This window comes from Daucus carota, chromosome 3, assembly GCF_001625215.2.
Source record: "Daucus carota subsp. sativus chromosome 3, DH1 v3.0, whole genome shotgun sequence".
NCBI classification, from domain to species: Eukaryota; Viridiplantae; Streptophyta; class Magnoliopsida; order Apiales; family Apiaceae; genus Daucus; species Daucus carota.
This window is the reverse complement of record NC_030383.2, coordinates 12,388,382-12,415,352: the sequence shown is the minus strand read 5'-3', so window position 1 is coordinate 12,415,352 and position 26,971 is coordinate 12,388,382. Positions and strand designations below refer to the sequence as shown.

The 26,971-nt window shown below is 30.2% G+C and overlaps 2 protein-coding genes across 2 annotated transcripts; both read left to right on the top strand.

Annotated features, from left to right (window-relative positions):
• Positions 1 to 18,634: 18,634 nt before the first annotated feature.
• LOC108213481 (auxin-induced protein 6B) lies at positions 18,635 to 19,861 on the top strand. The gene has a single exon (XM_017385281.2). The coding sequence runs from the start codon at positions 18,722 to 18,724 to the stop codon at positions 19,154 to 19,156; it is 435 nt and encodes a 144-aa protein (XP_017240770.1). The 5' UTR covers positions 18,635 to 18,721; the 3' UTR covers positions 19,157 to 19,861.
• A 2,537-nt stretch (positions 19,862 to 22,398) lies between these two features.
• LOC108212255 (F-box/kelch-repeat protein At3g23880-like) lies at positions 22,399 to 23,580 on the top strand. The gene has a single exon (XM_017383981.1). The coding sequence runs from the start codon at positions 22,399 to 22,401 to the stop codon at positions 23,578 to 23,580; it is 1,182 nt and encodes a 393-aa protein (XP_017239470.1).
• The last annotated feature ends 3,391 nt before the right edge of the window (positions 23,581 to 26,971 follow it).

Sequence of the window (26,971 nt, the reverse complement as noted above, 5' to 3'; positions counted from 1 at the left end):
CAAAGCACCCATATTGTTCTGGTTAATCATGCGTAGATCAACAAGCATGGTTCAGCAGAGATCGTATCTTAGTAGGACCAAGTCCAATTCAGATTTACCACTATATTGGACAGGTGTCATATATTTTAGTTGATAAATATGAATGAAATTGGAAAGGGGCTCACGACTCTCTCTGCTGTTTCTGGTATATGCTACTTCAAACTGACATGAGCTGTGCAACAAGTACATTCCATTTGTGCCATGTACTTATGATTGTCATTCATAGTGTTGCATCTTTTAATAAGAATAAAGATTGTATAAAGTATTAGTACAATTTACAAATGACAGATCCGAATAATAATTATAATAATCACGTAGGTATGGGGTTTCTTTCAAATCCAGCGGAAAACGAAAGAAAGCTGTGAAGGTGCTTTTTAATCTATTTCCAATATTTTTATGTAGTAGGTGAATAAAGCTCTAAGTTGCTGCATCTTCCTACCATGTGCAGGGCTGTTTACAATACTCCGAAGAAAACGATCAAAAAAAGTAGAAGGGGATTGTTATATGCTATTGTAACATGTTTCTATATTCCCTTTCACAATCAAATCACTTGAAGAAAGCCCGAATCTCGTGCCAGGATTTAGAAAGAGTCGGAACTAAAATTATAGTACTATGTCATAAATTTCTACAAGCTGAATTTATAATGATTTTTACAACTATACCTCAAAATCAAGATTTGAAAAGACTATTTATCGATTATAGAACCTTAAACTAACCCCTTTTATTTTTGATGTTGTCTTCATCCACCGCTATTAAATTAACAGCCACTATTGAATTAGCAATGATCTTTGCTGTTATTATTGACCCAGTTGAAGAAATATTTAAATTGTTTGAGATATGAAAAGAACATTAGTTAGCTTGGAATCTTTATAATGTTGGGATCACCCACCTTCTGACAATTTTCACTACTCCCTCCGTCCCCTTTTACATGTCCCTTTTGAAATTTTTTTTTGTCCCAAATTACTTGTCCACTTCTCTTTTCAAAGCAACTTTTTGTATGTTTTTTCAAAATTTAACAACTTCCAATGTTTGACTAGCATATATATATACACAACTCTATCTAATTCATCACATTTATTAGGGATATGTATGAAAACAAGATATCCACCTAACATTTTCTTAACATGCGTTATTTTTTCAAAAGGGACAAGTAAAAGGGGACGGAGGGAGTACTATCTTCTCCGGTGAGGATGGATCATGGATCTGAAATATCTTTGTGGATACGTATCGTTCGTATTAATGTATTCGATCCAATCATTTGTTGAGTAATTATAGTTCATCCCTTCTAGTTGTAGGTGCCGTAATTGAATATTTTACAATATAAACCCATTATCAAGATGGAGTTTCGCTTTTGAAAAATTCAACTTGGTTCGTGGGTAGCGTACAAAATTCCAATATGAATATTACATTATTACTATTTTCCCGCTTAATTGTCTGGCGGGTGGATATTAATCTGCACAATCAGCCCATGTTATATGTGTTGGACCGGGCATAACCCAGCTGAAAAAAACACGTAAATAAAATATAATAGAACTTGATGATTACTCATTTTTATATAATAAAATATATAAATAATTATTAAAATATGATCAGTATAATACAAATTTAAAATTTCATTTACCAATATATTGAAGTTATTTATAGGATATTCATTTTCTTTCAATATAAAAACTAGTGAAAAAAGCCGCGCTTCGCGGCGGCGTGATAATTTTTGATATGAATCAATATTATAATAGCATTAAAAATTATTTTGAGTCATCTTCTCGTTAAACATATCACTAATAAAAAATATTATAATTGGTATAGAAAATTGTTTAAGTGGTCATCATGTCAAACACTATACTAATAAAAAAAATTATTTCGAACCCCATCCCGTCAAAGACAATAATATCCATAATCATTATTTTTATTATAAAATTAAATATTATAATTTATATCAAAATTAATGTGAGATGCTCTCTTGTCAAACACAATACTAATAACAAAGTATTATAATTTAGATATTCGTTTCGTCAAACACAATACTGATAAAAATTATTCTAATTATGATAAAATTAGATATTATAACTGGATAAAAATTATTTTGGACCGTGGTCCTGTTATGACGAAAAAATATATTATAACATAGATAAAATTTTATTTTAGCCACTTTATTCTACCCACTTTCCCGTCAAACATAATATTAATAGAAAATTAATTATTATTTAGATAAAAATTAGTTTGCGCCGCCCATCAAACACAATACTAATCAAGAATCATTTGCATTATCATAAAATCAATATATGATTCCTATTTTATATATCTTATTTTATTTGTTAATTATCTTTATTTTATGTTTCCAATTTATTAGTTAAAAATTAATATTCTTTTATAGTTCTATTTTTTCGCTATTAGTTTTTTAATGATTATCATCTTTACAATCCTTTATTTTCTATTTGAAATTTAAAACAATTATAAAACTAAATCGAAAATAAAAATTATACGTATTTCCTTACAAATCTTAAATATAAATTTTATTTTATCTATGATTGTTAGTTTAAATAAATATAATTTTTTTCCTTTTAAGATTCCTAAATAAGAAAAGAACTGTAATTGTATTAACTTTTGGAATCCTTGAACTTGATTTTTTAAATTATAATTATATTTTCTATCTCAAATTTAATAAAAGTATAAGAAAAGAATTTTCTTATTTTTAGAATCCAATAAAAAAAAGAATTGTATTATCTTTAATATAATTGAACTTGATTTTTTGAATTATAATTTTACTTTCTATTCGAAATTCAAGAAAATTATACGACTGAATCTAACTTTTATTGAGATTGGTTGTAAGTTATGTATGCATACTATTTGAATGAGGTTGCGACGATCTCAAAGATGTTTTGATGATAGAGTTGCTATCTTATTGATCGTTTTGGAACGGCGTGAGTTTACCGCTACGAACAAACAATTTGATATTCGGGAAGATTTTTTTTTTTGGATAAGCCAAATTTATTAAAATAGAAAACCACCATACAACGATAACCATCATACAAACAATTTGATATTCGGGAAGATGCTGATTTTTATTTTTTAGATATATGATTTGAGAAAAACTAATAAAATAAGATTATAAAATTTATAATTTTTAAAAATAAGAATTATTTTTTTAATTATATTTGTTAAATAATTGTTATTTTGAATAAATAGGATCCTCCTATTTTATGATTTTTAAATAAATAAGGAATTGTACTATCTTTGCAATCCTTTTATCTATACAATACTTGAACCTGATTTTTAGATTATAATCATATTTTCTATATTCTTAATTTTATTTTCTACTCTAAATTTAAGAAAATTATTTATATATATATAATTTGAATAGAATTAATAAAATAAGACTATAATTTTATAACTTTCGAAAATAAGAATTATGTTTTTATTGTATTTTTTCAATGATTGTTATATTAAATAAATAAAATCATACTCTTTTTACGAATCTTGAATAAGAAAAAGAATTGTATTTCCTTTGCGACCCTTGAACCTTATTTTTAATTTTATTTTTCATTCAAAATTTAGGAAAATTATTTGTTGGATATATGATTTGAAATTTTTTAATAAAATAAGACTATAAATTTTATAACTTTTGAAAATAATAATTGTATTTTTCAACCTGATTTTTAAGTTATAATTTTATTTTCAATTTGAAATTTAATTAAGAAAATGATAAGACTAAATTCAATAATTCTAGACACGTTGAGTTAATAAATTTTATGATTCGAACATATCATATTCTCTAATTTATTATTTGTGTCTACTATTTAGACTCTTAAACATAGTTGAGTATTAGATTATTCTTCTATATATCTTATCAAAAATAAAATTTTATAATATAAATTTCGAATATATCTTCGATATATCTTATAGAAAATAATAATTGTGCATATTACCTTAAAAATCTTAAATATAAATTATATTTTACCTATTATTGTTAGTTTGAATAAATATAATCCTACTCTTTTTAGTATTCCTAAATAATAAAAGAATTCTATTACGTTTAGAATCCAAAAATCTTAAATATAAATTATAATTTATCTATTATTGTTAGTTTGAATATATATAATCCTACTCCTTTTAGTATTCCTAAATAATAAAAGAATTGTATTACTTTTGGAATCCAAAAAGAAAAAAATTTTATGGACGCTTGGAATCCTTGAACCTGATTTTTTAAATATAATCCTATTTCTTTTAGGATTACTAAATAAGAAATAAAATTTTATAATATAAATTTCGAATATATCTTCGATATATCTTATAGAAAATAAGAATTGTACATATTACCTTAAAAATCTTAAATATAAATTATATATTTTACCTATTATTGTTAGTTTGAATAAATATAATCCTACTCTTTTTAGTATTCCTAAATAATAAAAGAATTCTATTACGTTTAGAATCCAAAAATCTTAAATATAAATTATAATTAATCTATTATTGTTAGTTTGAATATATATAATCCTACTCCTTTTAGTATTCCTAAATAATAAAAGAATTGTATTACTTTTGGAATCCAAAAAGAAAAAAATTATATGGACGCTTGGAATCCTTGAACCTGATTTTTTAAATATAATCCTATTTCTTTTGGAATTACTAAATAAGAAAAGAATTGTATCATTTTTAGAATTCAATAACAAATACTAAATAAAAAAGAAAAGAATTGTATCATCTTTAGAATTCAATAAGAAAAGAATTGTATTACCTTTAGAATTCTTGAACCTGATTTTTTGAATTATAACTATATTTTCTATCCGAAATTCAAGAAAAATCAGTCTTATTGTTAGTTTGAATAAATATAATCCTACTCTTTTTAGTATTCCTAAATAATAAAAGAATTCTATTACGTTTAGAATCCAAAAATCTTAAATATAAATTATAATTTATCTATTATTGTTAGTTTGAATATATATAATCCTACTCCTTTTAGTATTCCTAAATAATAAAAGAATTGTATTACTTTTGGAATCCAAAAAGAAAAAAATTTTATGGACGCTTGGAATCCTTGAACCTGATTTTTTAAATATAATCCTATTTCTTTTAGGATTACTAAATAAGAAATAAAATTTTATAATATAAATTTCGAATATATCTTCGATATATCTTATAGAAAATAAGAATTGTACATATTACCTTAAAAATCTTAAATATAAATTATATATTTTACCTATTATTGTTAGTTTGAATAAATATAATCCTACTCTTTTTAGTATTCCTAAATAATAAAAGAATTCTATTACGTTTAGAATCCAAAAATCTTAAATATAAATTATAATTAATCTATTATTGTTAGTTTGAATATATATAATCCTACTCCTTTTAGTATTCCTAAATAATAAAAAAATTGTATTACTTTTGGAATCCAAAAAGAAAAAAATTATATGGACGCTTGGAATCCTTGAACCTGATTTTTTAAATATAATCCTATTTCTTTTGGAATTACTAAATAAGAAAAGAATTGTATCATTTTTAGAATTCAATAACAAATACTAAATAAAAAAGAAAAGAATTGTATCATCTTTAGAATTCAATAAGAAAAGAATTGTATTACCTTTAGAATTCTTGAACCTGATTTTTTGAATTATAACTATATTTTCTATCCGAAATTCAAGAAAAATCAGAAGACTGAATCGAACAATTCTAGAGGCGTCCGCATCCTCCTTTATATATATATATTTTTAGAATTCAATAACAAATACTAAATAAAAAAGAAAAGAATTGTATCATCTTTAGAATTCAATAAGAAAAGAATTGTATTACCTTTAGAATTCTTGAACCTGATTTTTTGAATTATAACTATATTTTCTATCCGAAATTCAAGAAAAATCAGAAGACTGAATCGAACAATTCTAGAGGCGTCCGCATCCTCCTTTATATATATATATTGATTGATGATTGATGATTCAATATTTAGGTTGAGCCGGACCTGTTGTAGTAACTACACTCTCAGAGGTAATGCGGAAGCAATCAATTACAATATAGGTTCTTTTCCTTAGACAATTGATCATATTTTTCGAGTTCAGAAAAAAAATTATTATGATTACGAATTAGTCAAAGAAATGCATATTGGTCGTATATTTGAGTGTATTGATCCAATTAGCAAGAACCGGACCTCAGAAAAATTTCAGATTGTAGAAAAATTGTACACAAAGTCCAGTTTATAGTTGCCAAAAATGGTTAAATTATCATTACGGAGCAGCACATACGAATTTAGTAAATTATAAAATGATAGAGGATTTTGACAAATAAGCTACTAAGTTAACTGAGGTTATACACACACATAATTAGCATGCAAAATATAGCTGGGAGTTTAAGAGCATCTTTAAGAGACTTTCTGAACAAGCTCTTAATTTCAAATTTATATAGTCAAAGCAAAAATGAGAGCTCTGATGAGCTCCTAAAAATTCTTTAACTTTAATTTTAACTCTAACATTTCTCACTTTTTACTTTACCCTCTCATTTTCTATGAATAAAATATGAATAAGAAACAAGTATTTTTTTTAAATGTCTTCCTTACTAGAAGTCAGGTATAATATTATATTTTAAAAAATGATAGGCAGCTCAATCATTTCTAATCATTTGCAGTCATGTAAATAATTATATAGATTCATACTAACTTAGAGCAACTCCAAGAGAACATCTCCCTTACCTATAATGAGCCTACGTGGACAAAAACAGGGGTTTGTGTAAAATTTCTTCACTCCAACCATCCTCTCCTTACCTATAATTTTTAGGTGAGAGAAAACAAAACCCCTTATTTAGGGGATAGAAAAGTAAGCCCCTATTCTTTTCCACCTCATCTCCTTCTCTCATTTTCTTTCATTTTTCGTTTTCCCTCCCTTTTTTATCTATCTCATCATAGTAAAACTTCTAATAAAATATTATTTTTTCAAATATAAGGATGATTATAGGGAATACCGTTGGAGGAATACAAGTTTTTGCTTACCTATATTTTAGGTAATCATTATTTTATTATATTTTAAATGTTCAAAATAGGTAACACCGTTGGGGTTACTCTTATAATAGTAGTCCTGTATACCAAGCATCAAGACCCTTATTCCTGAGCACGATTGGATAGCCCAGTGGTGGGTTTATCCTCTGTTGTCCCGGGACACCCGGGTTCGACTCTGGCTCACCCCGAAAATTGTTAGAACAGATACTAATTTGTAAGGCATATAAGCCTGCATTGTCAAAAAAGACCCTTATTCCTTAATTATGTGCTAATCACCGGTCAAACTAATTGACATATAGGAAACATTAAAATAGAATGCCAGACTGGTTTTTTTTTTTTTTTTTTTTTGGCGCAGAGAAAAACTGTGGAATCATAAAATTTAGACTATGCCAGTTTGTGAATTTGATTTTATGATCAAACCTTGCAGAGAATAATCATTTGCGTTTGTGGAGATAAATAATAGTGGAATTAACAATAGCGTCTAGAAGCAGGAAGGAATCAGAAAAGTTGAATGACAAATGCTATTGGGAAGCCAGAGAAGCGTCACATGACAATAGCATTATTTGTATGACCCGTCCAAAGGTATTTGTCCATCCTTAACAGTCGTTTGAATGAAGTTAAAATAAGTGTTTTTCACTTAAAATAGAAATTAGAAACAATTTAATATTTATAGGTGATTAAAGAGTTTGAAAAAGAAACAGAAATCATGAAACAAAAGCTATTATTCTTAACTTTTTATAAATCGTTGACTTTTAACATAAACGGTACAAATAAGTGCTTCTAACTTGTAACTCCAGACGCCGGATTTAAAAGTCTGGCCATACACCAACATTGTCTTTTTGATTAGTCAAGTTGAATCAAATTTATATATTATATATATTAAAAAAAGTTATTTCATTCAAAAATATATATAATCTGTTTTAGAATGTAATTCTTATTTTATAAGAGAATGAATAAGTTTCTTTTTAATTTCTAATTAGAGTCGGTTCAATTTAATTTCTTGAAAATTGAAGTGGACATATAATTTGGAACGGAAGCGGGACGGGCTTCATATGGGTAAGAAAAGCTGGAAACGGGAAAGCTTTCGGTTGAGAAATGGAGTGCGGCGTGTGTTGGATCAGCCGTTACTCTATTAAATACTCCTTAGATTCTTTAAAAAAGAAGATCAAAAGCTACCTCTAATTATAGAAATAGAAATCCTTCGTAGCAGTTGTACTTCTATTAGTTTTTGCTGTTACGTAAGAGCAAGTCCAATGCAATGTTATAAGTGGTGCCATTTCTATAATTTGAAATCAAATGCTAAAAATCTCAACTCCAATGGGGTTCTATACTTGGATGCAAATATGCATATATGCATCCTTGGTTCTAAATTTGAAACCAAGGATGCATTTATGCATCCATGCCACATCATCAACTAACTATAATTGGTATGTATAGTGGTGAACTTTAAACAAAGTTTAGGAGAGAGGGACTAAAGTTACTTAATTTTGGAATTATTTGGATGCAAAATGCATTTAACATTGGAGTTGAAGTTCTATTTTAGCAACAAAAAACACTTTTTGGTGCTAAATTATAACAATAACTATAGCTATTTTGCATCTTGCATTGGACTTGCTCTAAGAGAACTCATTTCCATGTACATTATCAGTACGTTTCGGTGCAATTCTATCTGTACTTTCTTCTTCTTTTTCAGTTATACAGTTACCTCAGCATCCATTCATCGTGCCCTCCCCTCTTTTTCTGCTAAATCACATGATTTGTGCGAAACTAGGAACATATAATAATATATTGGAGATAAGACTCAATCAAAAATAAAATTTAACTGAGCATGGTTGGATAACTTAGTGATCAAGAGCTTATCCTCATCGTCCCAGCTCATGGGTTTGATCCTGACTCAGCTCAAGAAAATCTTAGAACAGATACTCATTTGTAAGGCTGTAAGTCATATTTTATCTTAAAAAAAACAAAATTCAACTCACATTTAAAACAATACCAACATGTAACCGTGTGATACGAGTGATTCTTAATAGTTAATAATTTTTATGTGCGTTCAAATTAGTAGGTTATTAACGAGATTCGAATCTTAGACTTCGATAGCATCATTGTGAAATACTCCATTCATTTTAAAATAATATTTATTTTGACTTCTTACACTTAACATAAGTTGGAAAAATATATTTCTATGCATTATTCCCTAAATTTTTTTATAAATAAATATAAATGTTATATTCACGAAAAAAAATTTAAACAATAATATATAGAGATATATAATCATCCGAGAAGTATTAGAACATATACTCATCTATAAGACATATAAATCTAAATTGTCAAGAAATAAATAAATTCAGAGCCGGTTCTGTTTAGGAGATCACCGGACTACAGCGAGGCTGCGCGGACTTGGTTCTCCGATGGCGCAACAAAGTGTCATGTGTGTCTTACCAATAACTTAAGAAACAAGCAGGTTAGCAACTAGCAAGTCGTTCGTATTACCACTCCTGTGACTATGATGCAACAAAAGTTTGTCAACAGTTATGACGAAAAAAAAAAAAAAGGTTTGTCAAGAGTAGTATTATTAAAAATGGACAGTCTGTACAAGGATTAGTCAATTTATTATTGTACAAGGAGTAGTCACTAGTCAGTAGAAATCTAATAGACGACAAATGATAACAGGAGCAATACAGAATCATGGACGCGGCGCGATTCTTCTGGATTACAGGCTGGGTTAACTGATGAGTGTCTGTTTTTTTTCCCGGTTATTTAAGTGAAATGAACAAAGGAAGTAAGCTTAATTTATGGTCCCAACTTTAAATTCATTATTATTATTTTTTATTCGGTCTCATATGGAAAATAATTACACGTATTTTACATCGTTAAAAACTCATATTTAAAATAATTATCTTTTATAATGCTTATTGAATAAAAGCTCAGAACTATATTTTATTTGATGCAAAAAATTAAATTTTGTTTTAAATATAATTATGTTTTTTTTACACTTTAATATTGGTGTTGAATAATCAAATACTGTCTCCGTTCATTTTAATAATTTATATATTTTTTACACGTATGTTAATGTGTTACAAGAATTGTATTTAAATATAAGAGTAATTTACACTTTTCACCCCATATGTTTATGCGTTTTTTTGATTTGAACTCAAATAAAATTTCTTGTCAATACGCACCCTAATGTTTAAAAAGCACTTCGAGTTACAGACCATATTCCATCAACTTAGCTATTAAAATTAACGGCCACGGGTTAAAATAGTAATTTTGTAGACTTCTATCTAATATTTTTTCCATACAAAATTACTGATACACCTTCAGAGCCATGTCAGCTATCCACAAAAATTATTTTCATATTTATCTTTCGCATATTTTTGAGAAAAAGCTGTCCGTTGTTAACCTCAATGTCAAATTGCGGCTTTTAAGTCCCGGCCGAACATCCCTTTTACTGCACCCTACTTACTTACAACTATGATCAATCAAGTGTAACAATATTATCAGGACTTGTAAGTACTTGTTTATGTTCTTAAAGAAGATGCTTATACAGAAAACGACAACATGTATGTGCTCACCTTACGACTCCTTCGTCTTATATGATCTCCGTCTTAAAGTTATTACTCCCTCCGTCCCCGTGAGTAGTATACATTGGGGGACGGAGACGCGGCACAGACTTTAATGCTCCTGTAAAGTGTAGTTGTGTAATTTATTTTTAAAATTTTCTTTTTTTGAATTAAAGTTTGGATGTTATATTTTTATACAGAAAAAGAAAATCTCAAAAATAAGTTACGGAACTATATTTTATAAGAGCATTGAAATGTGTGTCGAGCAGTTGAAAAGAAACGTATACAATTAAATGGGACAGAGGGAGTAGCAGCTAAGCAGATTCCATGACTGCATTAAAATGTCATTAGTACGATAACAAATTTGGCAGCCTCTTGGCATGAGCCAAAGATTGCACAAATCATACAAACATTAAACAAGAAGATTAGGAATAAATGTAAGGTTTAATTAAGATAATTAAATGCAGCTCTATTATTTTTGCCAGCTACAAAGGCTAAAGCTAAGTACTCCTATGTGAGAATATGATTGTCGGATTTAATGACTAAATATAATGTCATTAGCTTAAGCCTCCCGCGGAAGAAACGGATAAAGACATTCTTAAAAATATTTAAACAGTAATTTGCAGTTTAAATTAATAAAAGAATAATATATGAATGTATGTCGATTAAACTAACAAAGTAAGCAGGCATCGCCTCTGACTAATTAAGTAGGTCGGGAAGGTTTAGAATAGCCAGAGAGGCTAATCGGAAGTTTTTGTCTTGTTATGATACATAATTCACCTTATCTAGTTTTCCTCATCTAACAAGCAAGTTATTTTTGATAATACTTCACCACACAATCAACACTCACGAATATACACCGTGATTGCATTCATTTGAATGAAATGAAATGAAGGTGCAGCCTCCATAATATACCTGGTGTATATGATCAAACATGATTAGATAACTTGTGCGAAGAAAACGCATCCTCTGAGAATGTAATCTTTGAAGGAGAACTTTATTTTATATATGTAGCTGGATATTTAGACTGTAGAAGAGGTTTTTTTTTAGACAACCATTCCATCTAAAACCTTAAAATGTTAGAGGAGACCCATTTATGAATCTTATACTTATATTTCAACACTCCCTCTCACTCGAAATCCCATTATTTGGGTTGAAGAGTGGATCATGGACGCTCATCTTTGGGGTATAAATTGCCTTCGTGTCCATTTTAAATTTTGTGAGAATATTGGGGGGTGGAAGGGGCTCGAACTCGAGATCTCCCGCAAACCAGAGCTCTGATATCATGTAGTGAACATTTCATCTAAAATCTTAAGGAGTTAAAGGAGGCCCCTTTATGGATCTTATACTTATACGAGCTTATTGCACTTTGTAACCCCAAACTTTGGCTCATTGGCAAATCAGACCTCACACTTTGAAACGTGGTAGTTTGTAACCCTAAATTTCAATTAGCTTTCAGTTTGTAATCTTGACCCACACACATCCGTTAAAAACAGCCGTTAACTTTAACTGTTTGAGAGATAACAGTGTGTATATTAGTTTCTAACGGCTATTTTACCTCCTGACCCTTCAAAGTTTATGTATTATATTTTAAAATTATTTCTGAATACATACAATGATGCAAAAAAAATTAAAATAAATTTTAAAATATGTATTCAGATTTAGAATATGAAAATTTATATATTTTTACATAAATGATGTAACTTATTTTAAAATTTTAAAATAAACAAATATTTTTTTTAAAATTTTTTTACATCGTTATGTGTGTTAAAAAATAATTTTAAAATATAATACATAAACTTTGAGGGGTCACAGGAGATAAAGTAGTTGTTACAAACTAATATACACACTGTTAACTCTCAAACAGTTAAAATTAACAGTTGTTTTTAACGGATGTGTGGGTCAGGGTTACCAGACCGAAAGCTAAATGAAACTTAGAGTAATTACAAATTATCACGTTTCAAAATGTGGACTCAAATTTGATAATGAGCCAAAGTCTGAAGTTACAAAGTCCAACATATTCTACTTATATTTCAACACCTTTCACGTTTCACGAATGTGTTCAAGTGAAGATCTAAGAAACTATTAAAGGCCTTCTTGAGATAACGTGAAGACCATGACTTCCATAGCAAAATTACCCTCGGAGATTTGAGTATCATATCATATATATAATATATTTTTTTGTAACTTTTAAAAATTGAAAACATATTTTGAAGATGACTAATATAATTTTTCTAATCTGTTTCGATCATATGATATATACAAATTTTAGCTAAATATCGATTAGATTGACTAGAAAAAAATTCAAAATGGATTTTTAATATGATATAAAAGTAATATCACAGAACGAAATTTAAATCTTACCTATTGGTCCTTTGCGCTAAATAGTTGTCTTTTAAATGGTATGCATATAAACTTTTATAAGAGCATCTCCAACGACGTTGGTTATAATCGTTGGCTAAATTGGACCTGTAAGACATTATGTAAAATTTGTTCAACCTGTAAGACATTTTGCTTCAATGGTACTGGCTATATTGGTTGGCTATAATTTAAAATTAGTATGTTATTAATATTTTAAATTATTAAAATAGAATATATCAGTTCAATATGGTAATAAATGATGTACAATCTTCCTACAGATTTTCATACAGACCTGTAGAGGTTCGACAAATTTAGCCATCCATAGGAGGTTGGCTAAATTTATAGACAACAGCTGATGATGGTTGGAGTTGAGTTTTTGGAGCTGTTGGCTAAATCTTTTTATTTTATTTTAAGTATGCCAATTCACTTTTTACCCAAAGGTTTTAGATGGTTGGAGATGCTCTAATATATAATCCGGTGACCTCTAGAGATAAATAATGCGAAGTGCATCAAATATTAAACACTTTTCCAGATTTAAAATAAACCATCGAGTTCCGATTGCATACACTGTATGTTTGCTTTGCAATTTGCAAATAGCTAATGCAACTTGCGAACTTTGTTTGGATTGCTTCAAGGCCTATACCAATAATGAACGCCGTGATAAGCGAGATCTGTAAACTTTTATCTACTTATTCGCTTTGGCAAGTTATATGATGGCATTAGTAATAACAGATAACAGATTATGAGTTAAACATATAGTACTGGACTACTGGTGTATACATGATCTATGTTATCCAAATTAAAGTTAATTGTTTTTGTGAATATGTGCATCCTTGCTTTATGGTTCACTCGATGTTGGAAAACGTATGTGACTATTTTATCTCACTTTTTTTAATTACCTGATCACGTTTAATCCCTTGGTACGTAAAAGAATTTTATTCACATTATTAGAAATAATTTTTGTTTTAATAAATTAGTATCAGATAATCAAAAACATGTGCTTAGGGTCTAACATTCTGACCAAAATTACAAAGATTTAGGATTTAGTGCATGTTCATTTTGCACATACAATTTGACCAGCTATAAAGTCATGCATACATGTTTACATAATCAATATACTTATATAAAGGAGAAGCGAGGGGCGTCTAGGTGGCGCCTTTCACATTGCTCCGTTCTATTTTCTAATTTTCTGGAATTTTTGGATGAAAAATACCAAAAATTAGAACTACCTTTTTTAGTTTCGGATATATTAGAAGCAAGTTTCAGAATCTGATTTTGTTTCAGATTATTTATGGAATATAGTAGCTTGAAAGTTTTAATTTGATTTTGTTTCTATATAATCTGATTTTATTTCAGATTATTTATGGAATATAGTAGCTTGAAAGTTTTAATTTGATTTTGTTTCTATATAAAGGAGGAGCGAAGGGCGTGTAGGTGGCGCCTCTCACATCGCTCTGTTTTATTTTTCTAATTTTCTGAAATTTTCAGATGAAAAATATCAAAAATTAGAACTGCCTTTTTTAGTTTCGGATATATTAGAAGCAAGTTTCAGAATCTGATTTTGTTTCAGATTATTTATAGAATATAGCAGCTTGAAAATTTTAATTTGATTTTGTTTCAGATTATTTAATTATGGGAATGAGTAGCACACAAGTCTCTCTGCACCTATAAATACCCCTATAGGTTGTAGGGTTTTAGATCATCTTAACACAACCTTCTCTCTCAATATCACAACCCTATCTCTCTCTGGTGATAGTTCTATTGCTCGATTTCTAACTCGGTGTTGCCGTTTTTCTGGTGAAAGCTGTTTATACAGTATTAAAAAAAAATAAAGGTTGTTGTAAGCAAAGGTAGTTATAGACCGCTATGTGGGAGTCGACAAATCCAAACACGGGAGAAGAATATAGTTTTGACATGATATTGATGGATGATATCAATAAATTAACTATTAGTGATGTATGTTTGTTGGTTATTCTTTTATAAAATTTGTTTTGTTCATCGGACATGTTTGTTGTTAATTTTTATATGATTTACTTTGTACACAAGAAAATATTATTCATGCATTATCTGTTTGCTCCGTTCAAACAACTTTTAAGTGAAGACTGTTCATACAGTATTAAAAAATAAAGGTTGTCGCAAGTAAGGGTAGTTATAGACCGCTATCGCACGGATTTAAGTTAGATGTTTTTGTGCACAATCAATCAAAAAAATTGGAGGAATGTCACAATGTAAGAACATGATTACTTTTCAAAAAAAAACACAAATAAAATTAAGATTTGTCGTGCTTTAAATTGTTAATTACATGTAGAAATTTATTTTCATAGTTTCAACATGAATTATAGTCTAATTTTGCAATTTTATATATTAGTATTGGCATTACATCAAGATTTTTATAATATAAAATTTAATTTATCCTACAAATATTAATTTTTAATCATTAATATATTTTTTATATACAGCCACAAAATTATTGCATTCTAAAAATATTAATATTAGATCGTTAATATAATTTTTATAGGCCGCCGCAACGCGCGGCTTCTCAACTAGTTTTAGTATAAGACAACTTCCTTATTGTAATAGTTCAAGATCAAATTATATTTAAGCAAAAGACTGTTAGTTGCACATGGCAATGGTCATTAATGGAGAACACGAAACACTTTTTTTTATATTAAACGAACAATCAAACAAATCAATATTAAATTTAATACTCTTGAGAATATTGACGAATAGCGTTTACATTAAATATTTATATAGTTTCTGATCGACGGAGATGAAAATTAATGCAAGCTTTTCCACACGTGATTTTCCATATGTTCGCGCGATTTCTTTTTATTTATTCTGAAAGTCCATAAACTGTTTAATAAGTTAGCGAGATTCAGAATGAAGATTTGCCGACGAATATAATAAAATGAATAAAACAGTATAAAATATATAAGCAAATATTTAGCAAAATAGAATTTTTCCAATACATGCGCTATGTCTATGTAGTTACATAGACCATCTCTAGCGATATTGACGAAAACGGTTGTCTAAATTAGACATGTAAGATATTCATTGTATAAAACTTGTTCCGAAAATATATGATATTTTACTTAGATTCCGTTATATTGAGTGACAATATTTTAGAATATATTATTATTATTTTAAGTTGTTATACCAAAAATATATTAATAATTTTTGTTATAGTAATATATGATGTGGAATACCCCCTGTCCCTGGAAATTGGCTTAATATAATCGATACGAGGAGTTTGGCTAAAATTATAATCAACTATAATATCCTTGTTGAGTTAATTTTTTTTAAACATAATCTCTATAATTTTTATCCATAATATGTATGAATACGTTTTAGCTAAAGGTTATACTTAGTTGAAGACACTCTAAAGTATGGCCAACGGTGTTATCTAAAAATGATTGGCTATATTGTGAATAATTTGTTGAAGTTTTGTAAAATATTTTGTTTCAACCTATTCACTATAATATTGACTAGATTTAAATATGATATGTTATTATCATTTCAAGTTGCTATAGAAAAAATATATTATTTTATTGTGACAGGAGATAATGTGAAATCTTATGGCATGTTTCTTTCTACGGGGAAGTCAAATATAGTCCGTATCTAGAGTTTGGCTAAAATTTTAGCAAACACCAACATCGCATTCGAGTTAGAATTTTTTAGTATAATTTTTATTTATGCATCCCATTCGAGTTAGAATTTTTGTTACAAGTGTAATTTTTATTTATAGTATATACAAGTTATTTTTGGCTAAGGGGGTTAGAAATGTTTTAAAAATATTTTCCAACAGTGTTGGTTAAAAGTTAGTGGTTAAATTGGAATCATAAGAGATTTTTAAAAATTTGTTGAATTGTAAGAAATTGTACTTTGATGGACTGATTATAATGGTTGACTAACACTTAAATACAGTATGTTATTATATATTATTTCAAGTTGTTATTAATAAAATATATTATTTTATTATGATAATAGATGATATGACATTTTATTAAAGATTTCAGGAGTTTTAGCAAATATAATCAATGTTAAGAATGTGACTATAATCATGAACAAGGATTTTGTACTTTTAAAATGATGAAATTTATAATATTCCTAATTAAATTTTATATTCGAAATGCCATGTATAAACATTTCGTCAAGAATTTTCTATGATTAGAAATACAATTCGATCTTTCTTGTATTATCAAATGTTCTTGAGGGCAAGCCCAAAAATACCTTGACAATATCCAATAATTTTATTAAAAAATAATGTTTAATTTAGTGATTTAGAACACATGACTCCAATGATATTTTTATAATTGTGTATTATTATTAGAATACCAATACATTAAAATTATTATTGGAGGGACGAAGGTAAAAGATGAGAATGGAGATATATATTGAAATGGATGGGAAATAATATTTTATTGATAAAAATAATTTATGACAAGTATAATGGTGTCTTAAAAAAAAGCTACTTATTGAATGTTCTAGCATTTTAAAACATAACTCGGACAATATTGGATCTCTCATTCTTTTTTTCCAAATATATTAAATTTTGATTTTAACATCAATATTGGATAGCATCGAACTTTTTAAATTTCCTAATATATCGAAAGAACTTGTGCTCACAGTTAGTTACAAAAAAGAGTTCATAATAAGATGTTCAGATATTATTTTTAAAAGGATCTTTTTTCTGGAAGAAAAAGTAAAATTATTATATTTTCTAAAACATGTCATTAGTTATCTTATTATAAATTTGAAATTTAAAAAAAAATAGTTGCGACAGAGCACACTAAACCCTATGAGAGTCAGACGTCATCCGTAACTTTCATCCATCCTTCACTGCCCTATCCTCGTTAACCCCCATCCGCCCTCACCATCCTCTCATCTCATTTCCTCTATTTCTGAAACTTTGATTTTTATTTATTAGTTTTTTAATAAAATCAAGATCTAACTCCTTTTGGGAGTGATCTCGTTGTCGTACCCATCTTTTTGGTTGTTGATTGTCCCCAATTTTTTAAGTGTATGTTTTGGTGCGTTTTTGATTTGTTGTCATACTATGTTAAAAATGATTTCTACGGTGTACTGGGAGATTTGGGGAACCCTTCAAATCTGGAATGGTGGTGATTATCGCGAGAGTTCACCTCGCACGACAAAGGATTGTTCAATATATGAAACATCTGTACCCCAACCTCACTTGGTGTAATTGATGAGTATGAACACTGATTTATCACTGATTTTTTTATGTGTTTATACTATTTTCCGGAATGTTGGTGTCGACCGGATTGCTCAAGAAACCTTTATGATCATGTTTATAATCAAGAATATTTATATTCAATCTATTAAGTAAACTGAAAATAATTCGGCTAGTTGTTTAGTTCGTCTGGAAGTTTGTCTCGGTTCAATTCCAGTATTTTATTTTTAATAAAATTTTATTGTTAAAAGAAAATTTTGAAATTTTAGCTACTAAAATACTGAAACACGCAATAGCCAATACCCAGCTTTTATTTTACAATCTACCCTATATCAAAACAAAAATAGTTTTGTCTCAATTAACTAGTATTTGCAAGTTATCCAATCAAAAGCCCCCATTTAGCCTCGCACTAACAGCCCAGGCCAGCCGTCACATTGTCGTAATTATAACAAAAACCAAGGGCATCCTCTTATCTCAGTGCTTATATAAACACTCCCCTTCCTCCACAATTAATCCCTCCCACTCTCATCCCAAACAAAACAAAAACACAGCACACCAATCTCCCAGTTCCACTTGATCAAAACAAAAATGTCAACATGCAGCAAAATCAGACACATTGTGCAGCTCCGTCAAATGTTACGAAGATGGCGCAAGAAGGCCGCCATGTCCGCTAGTCGCATACCGTCCGATGTGCCAGCTGGACACGTGGCAGTCTGCGTGGGCATCAATTGTCGAAGATTTGTCGTACGCACAACGTACCTCAACCACCCTGTTTTCAAGAAGCTTCTAGTCCAGGCAGAGGAAGAATTCGGGTTTAACAACTCAGGCCCATTGGCTATTCCCTGTGATGAGTTTGTTTTCGAGGATATTATCAGGAGATTAGCCCGCTCAGACTCCAAGAAATCAGCTCCCAGGTTTTCAAAGCCCGAGGAGAATTGTCATGTGGGCCATAGAGGCCTTGATTTCTGGCCCGAGTCCAGGCCTCTGCTTAATGGGATCAATGACAAATCAGTATGGTACTGAGTTTTGGGTTGGGACCGAGTTGGGAGGAAGAGTTTTATTAATCTACTTGCCAATTGGGAAAGCTGAGTTGGTGGGAGTTTTGTTAATACTACTCCCTCCGTCCCTATTTATCTGTCCACTTTGGAAGTAAAAATTTGTCCCTATTTATCTGTCCATTTATACTTTCAAAACTAACTTAATGATAGTTTTTCAAATATATCTTCATAATTTCAATTTTCAAAGCTTGACTTATTTAAAACTTGGTTGAATTCATGTTTTCAAGACATAAAGTAGGGGTATTCCACCATCTTCAAGATATTAATTAGAGGTATTTAATGAAAAAGTTTATACAATCAATTATTCCTTGGTATGCGTTTTTTTTTCCAAGATGGACAGATAAAAAGGGACGGAGGGAGTACTAAATATATTCTTTGTTGGGTTGGTACTGAGTTATAAGTTACCGAGTCAGCTTTAGGAGAAGAGTGATGGAGATGGCAGGTAGGTGGGGGCTGAGTTGCCACCGAGTCGTCCCGGGTCAGAGTCCGAGTAAAGAAAGGAACAGTAAATTCTATTAATTCAGCTGGAGCAGAAAGGGATCCACATTTTCAAATAGCTTATAATTAGGATGTAAATTATTATGTCATTCGTTAATGATTGAGTAGTGGAAAATAAAGTAATGTATTTTATTCATTAAATGAAAAAGTTATTCAACTTACCTTTATTTCATTTTGGCCAACTTTTTAGTTTTATGAGCGAACTAGATTAGATTTGTTTTATGATATATTTGACAAATAAATGTACTTCAATTCTATTAACAAAAATGAGACTGTGATGTTAATATGACAGCATACATAAACATAATCATCTAACAGATTACTTTATTTAATTTGTTTGAAACGGTGGACAAGATAATAGTTAATCTCTTAAGATAAATGAGTAATTCAACCGTTTAGGTTTAATTACGAAAATAATGGAGAGTAACATGGGAGCAACAACAACCCACGTGAAAGCAAAGTCATATTTCCATTCTTTCTGTTTCACCTGAACATGATTCCTATGTCCTTTTTTTTTCCTGCCCTTCTTTTTCTTTTGAACCACTCTTGTGCTTGTTTTTCTGTTTCTCCTTGAAAAGGAAAATTTGCCTTAAAACGAAATTATTTTATACATTCGCATCTAAGGTAAATAAAATAAAACACAGACATAAACACAAAATAGCCGGAGCCCGGAAGGGTGGTTTTCTTTCCCAATCTGGTCTACAAGCCACAACGTAGGCGATAAAGAGATACAGGATTGTAAAAGTTGTACATTTCAGTTTCAGGTATATATAGCGCCGGTTTGTTTCACAGAAGCGGCTTCTACTTCTAACTTCTGCTTTTGTTGATCTATTTGTTATCCTTCGGACTTCTGTTTTTGTTGATCAGTTTGTGTAAATAAGTACAAATACTTTTAAGAAGTTGAAAATATTACGGGACCGTTTGGACGAGCTTAAAATAAGTGTTTTTTTTTAAAAGCAAAGAAGTGAAATAGAAGTTAGAAGCAAATTAAGACTTACGAGTGATTAAAATGTTTGAAAAAAAAGTACAAGTCATGAAACAAAAGCCAGTATTCTTGGCTTTTTATAAGTAGTTCTTGATTTTTTACACAAACGGTACGAAGTAAGTGTTTCTAACTTATAAATGCAGAAGCTGGCTTAAGGAGTTGCCAAACACCTCCTACGTCTCTTTGAGTTTCTACTTCTTTTACAAACGCTTTATTAACTTAAGAACTTCTTACTTCTAATTCATTTTTTTACTTTAAGCAAGAAGTCATTTTTTTAAGTTTGCCCATACACCCTGTAATATACCAACAATAATTCAAAATTACTTGAACTTTTTTTCACTTTTGCCCTGTATTTGAGTTTTTCTTAATTATTTTAAATTGTTATTACTATTTGATAGTACTTAGTAGGATAAGTAAAGAGTTCGAATATTTGTTTTTGAAGAAGCAACGATGTTGGGCCAAAATCCAACAACTAGTTTCAGCTCAGCAACAGGCCTAAGTCCGAAGAATAGGGCAGAAACCAGCTATAAATAAAGAAAAGGACATAGCAAATGTTTGGAAATTAAGAGAAGAAAATCCTTGTAATAGTGAGAGATTAGTGAGAAAAATTTTATATTTCTACTTAGAGCATCTCCAACGGTGTTGGCTATAATCGTTGGCTAAATTGAATCTGTAAGATATTATGTAAAATTTGCTGAACCTGTAAGACATTTTGCTTCAACGGTACTGGCTATATTGATTGGCTATAATTTAAAAATAATATGTTATTAATATTTAGATTGTTATAAATAGAATATATGAGTTTAATATAGTAATAAATAATATGTAATCAGTGTGAACAAGGAAAATAAATTGCGGGAGATGACGTGGAATTCGCTACAGATCTGTAGCGGATCGACAAATATAGCCATCCATAGGGGGATGGCTATAATTATACACAAGGGGTTGCTGTGGTTGGATTTCGATTTTTTGTGAACATTGGCTATAAAATTTAATTTTGGAAAGCCACATAGACTTTTAGCTAAAAGCTTGTGAGGGTTGGAGATGCTCTTATACCTCAACATTTGGCAACAGAGGAGGGGACTATCATTCAATCACAAAAAAAATAAACACAAATAGTTGATCATAAATATGGCCAGAAAGGAAAGTCCGATTTGTGAATGTGAGCATCTATTCCAGAAATGACAATGAGATCTCCAAAGACGAATTATAACTGTGAATTACAATCTCGAAATTTTTTTGAAGATGAGCCGCATCGAGTTCTGACAAGGAGCCCGCATATTCGAAATATTCGACTAGAAGAGCAGATTTACTACCGTAAATGAAAAAACTAAATGCAAATTTATTAATTCAGTTAGTTTACTGCAAGTTAAATCTAGTTTTGTAATACGCTTATAAGTTTTTTTGACTTCAGTGATCTAATTATAAATTGGTCATGAGTCCAATGATTTTTTTGTTTGTTAACCCTTAAATTAATTTACTTCTTTTTTGTCACATTAAATTAATTTACTTAAAAGTAGTAAAATACCATGAGATTTATGAGCCTGACACGAAGAAAAATATTTTTTTTGTTATTAAATATGAATTGGTGAAATAAGATAATACTGTAATTAAAATTTTATTGTGAAATGTAATACCTTTTTCGTAATTAATTAAGAAACCTAGATCGCCTATAAATAATGGACAAGATGAGCTTTTGTTCGACAACTAGGGACTGATCGGGTATGGATCCAATATGTGGCAGGGGAAAAAAATCACAGGTGTCTCTCCCGGAAGAAATAACCAGGGAGGAGATACTTATTCGACTTCCCGTGAAATCTCTTGTACGATCCCAAGCCGTTTGTAAATCATGGGAATCTGTTCTGCACGACCCAGATTTCATGCAAGCACACATTGCCCGTAACATGAAACAAAACCCTAACGACCATGCTAATCATCTCGTAGCTTTGTATTCAAGTACACTTCGGATCCTCTCCTCTTCGGATCAGACTTTCAAACAAACTGGTACCCGTGTGTTTCCTTTGTTCGTAAATTATCTGCTTGGTTCGGTTAATGGCTTAGTCTGTGTTTCGAAATTCGACAGGTTCTTCATATGTAATCCTGCTATTGGTAAAATTAAGGATACATATCTTGCACCTTATTTTAATGATATACCTCGACGTGATGATTTTTGTACTCGAATTCTAGGATTTGGTTGGGATCATGTTAGAGACGAATATAAGATTGTAGCTTGCTATCTTTCCTATAGTACAATGAAAGGTGCTGTTTACTCGTCTAGTTCGAATTCGTGGACTGAACTGGTTTTACCTGATTCTGTGTTTCCTAGGAATAATTTTCTTAGGAATAATATGTTTGAGGCTGGAATCACAGTGCTCACTCCCACTAATATCATCCGAAATTGCCCGTATTGGAGGTACGCGAGTAACACGGCAGAAAGGGATAACGGCAATGCCACTCTAGTTAAGTTTGAGGTTGAAACGAATGAGTTTAGGTTGTTGCCTGAATTTGATCACGACACCGTACGTGGAAAAAAGATTGATCTTGTGAATTTAAAGGATTGTCCTGCTGTCTTGGTCTATAATGAAAAACAGAGTGTAGTTGGCTCTGTGGATCTACATTACCTGGACGAGGTTTCTGGCATTTGGATTAAGATGTACACCATGGAACCAATCAATTCTGATTTTCCAAGTGTGCGGGGGTTTAAGGGATATTTATATGGTGGTGAGATAATGTTTGATGATCAGGGTAAACTTTTCTGCTATGATCCGGAGGCAAAAGTGATTACAAGCTTTCTCGGCTGTCATGGATTTCCCTCAGCAGATTGTTTTAGTTATACACCTACATTAGTTTTCCTTCCTGAGATGAAGAAGAAGGTGCTATTCGTTGGTCCTATGGTTCCCCTGTAAGTTCGTAGCAAAGAAGCATTATCTTAAAAGTTTGAATAAGTTATTTAAAATTCTCAGTTTTCTAGTTAAACAAGAATTTGATTTGTCACCTGATAAAAAAGCATTTGATTTGTCATGAATATTGTTAGTAGGGAAATATTTGAATACATATTTATTCTTAGAATGGAATTTCTCTTCAAAATCTTTGAGCTGGAACTAAGTATTAGGGAGATCTTCAATTGTCTTAGACTCATAGGCTATAAGAAAAAATGTCATGAGCACAACAGTGTTCCCTGCACATGAACTCTCCCAAGAATCCTAAAGATAAAGCTACCCTGTCTAAGATTAATTCAAGATCAATTATATTGATCGTCTCTTGGAAGGATCAGGTCACTTCTCTTCTCTTCCGCAGGGCAATTTTAGGAAGAGTGATGATGACCAATCTTGTTGATATAATCCTTCTCATTGTGAAGTGAAAATTTTAGGATTTTTTCAAAGCTTCCGACTGAACTAGTCTCCAGATTCAGAGTTCTTGGCCAATTTCATTGTTCATCAAATTTGAACTAGTATTAATATTATGTGAATACTGCTACTTGTGAATTTGTCCTTTACGAAAATTTAGGCAAATTTATTCCACAAACAGGTCTATCCCGAATCCCCTAAACTTTCAATGACCAATGCGTATATCTTCACATGACTGCAGTAGTAGAAAAGGCCTTGTTGTAGTTGTAACAGTATATAGCCGATGTCTGAACAATTTCTATCTCTAGTCTATCACATCGTTTATAAGATTGAACCAGATGTAGAAGTAGACTGAACAGCGCTACTTGAACTTGAAAGTTGAAACTGTCTTCACATCCTTTATACATTGATTAAATTTAAGAAATGATATCAATTATCAGTATACAAAAATATTGTCACGAACAGTCCGCTGTTTTGGTTATAGTCGACAAAACCTTTGTTTCTATTGGTATTGCAAATTTCATGAAATGTATGTCCTATTGTCCTGTGTAAATTTATACCAAGTGTATGGTACCCAATTTTCTGTTTTAAGGTTTGATGTAGCATATAAATCCAGTAAATTGCACTGAATCTTGACATTTTTAGATTTTATGCTATGAATAATTATGTCAAATTCCAGTGAACTGACCCATCAGGTTCTTTTTATTTTGGCTTATATGCCTTATAAAGGGCGAGTGAGCCTGCCGCCCGGGACAACAATGGATAAACTCGGCACTTGGCTATCCAATCATGCTCATAACTGACCATTTGGTTTATCAGAACGAAATGGCACCACTTGATAGATAGTATCTCCAAATCTCGGGATATATTTAGTTCAATCTTGGGTCAAGGACATGTTTAGTCACAGTTTAGTATGATAGTTTTCACCCTAGCACATCCTACCTGATTCACAATTGCACTCTAAAAAAGGATAAACTGATGTGAAACTTCCCATTTTCACCTTTTTCCTATTCTTCATCTTCATTTTGATCCTTAATTTATTACATATCCACATGATATAAGTGAAATTAACCAGGACATCTACTAGATGTGATAAGCAAGAAACAGGTAGGTTGTATATTGGACAAGGTTTTTTGGACTTTTGGCGAGTAAATCATCTTTTTTGTTTGTTTTTTCACTTCATGGTAAACTCTCTGAGTTTTGAGTCGTATGAGGGGGAAATAACAGTGCTGTTTAGACCAAATGCTAAATCAGAAAACGACTGCTAATCATTGTCGATACTGATTAGTACCAATTAATTGATTATAATATATAGAGTAACACTTTGTAACTGAGATTGTTATTTTAATCGTTGTCGGAGTTTTAAACATTGAAGCTGACGTTGAAGAGTTTAAAAGGACCTTAGTGGTAGGATTGTAATTCAATCCGAGTCGGGCGAATTTCGAGCCGAGCCTAATTCGAGTCAAGTTTAATTGAGTCGAGCCGAGCCCGCTTGATGAACTAATCGAGCCTAAATCTTTGCCCGAACTCGACTCGGTTAATTTCACAAGTCGAGTCGAGCCCGGCTCAGCTCATATAATTTTACACTTAATCGAGCTCAAGTTTCTACCCGAACTCGGCTCGTTTACTTTCACGAGACGAGTCGAGCTGGCTCGTTTAGTTAAACGAGCCTAAGCTTTTCTCCGAATTCGGCTCATTTAACGAGTCGAGTCGAGTTTAGCCCATTTAAACGAGTTCGAGCCGGGCGAGCTCGCGAGCCGCCCGACTCGAACTACAGCTCTACCTGGTGGCATCTGAATCCAGTAAAGTATCAAGGATCCGGTTTCTGACACACGAGTCTTGCGATATATCATCAGTGGGAGAAAGAGATTGATATTTTAATTTTAAATTTTTGATATAATTGATGATTATTAGAGTCTCATCCGACGAAATATTACCTCATTTTAGCGTTATTTTCATTGGACATTAACACGCCTACATTCTGAATCAGCCATCAAATATCAGTACACTACAAAATTCTACTAATAATATACTCGCTCTCCCTTGGTTCTCCATTTGGAAAAGAAGGTTATTGATGTTAGAACAACTCACACCATCAAAATTTTTTAGCTAAAAATTGATTAGGTATATCAGAAGTTAAAAAAAAATCATTTAAATCTAAAAATTTTAATATATTATATATTATATTGTGAATGAGCCTAAAATTCATGATTTATTAAAAAATAATATTAATTAATGAGCACTACTACATCAAAAATAGATATAATTAGAAATTAAATTTGCAATTACAACTTAGACAATATATATAAAATATACAATAAAATAACAAATATTATAAGTAATTGTGCAGCGTACGGGTTATAAGCTAGTTATGATATAAATATATATTATATGTTGTTCGGACTGTTCGATTTATTGTTCCCATAATCCCATCAAAATATTTTTTAAGCAACTGATTAAGCTGAAATCTATTCCAATTTATTCGGTTTTTAAAAAGTATGACTACACCAAACCGTGCGATTATGATTTTTCAATCATCAATATACTTATATAAAGGAGAAGCGAGGGGCGTGTAGGTGGAGGCTCTCACATCGCTCTGTTCTATTTTTCTAATTTTCTGAAATTTTTGGATGAAAAATATCAAAAATTAGAACTATCTTTTTTAATTTCGAGTATATTAGAAGCAAGTTTTAGAATCTGATTTTGTTTCAAATTATTTATGGAATATAGTTTGTTGAAAGTTTTAATCTGATTTTGTTTCAGATTATTTAATTTTGGAAAATACAAGTTATAATCTGATTTTGTTTCAGAATATTTAATTATGGGAAATACAAATTATTTATGGAATATAGTAGCTTGAAAGTTTTAATCTGATTTTATTTCAGATTATTTAATTATGGGAAAGAGTAGCACACAAATCTCTCTGCACCTATAAATACCCTTATCGATC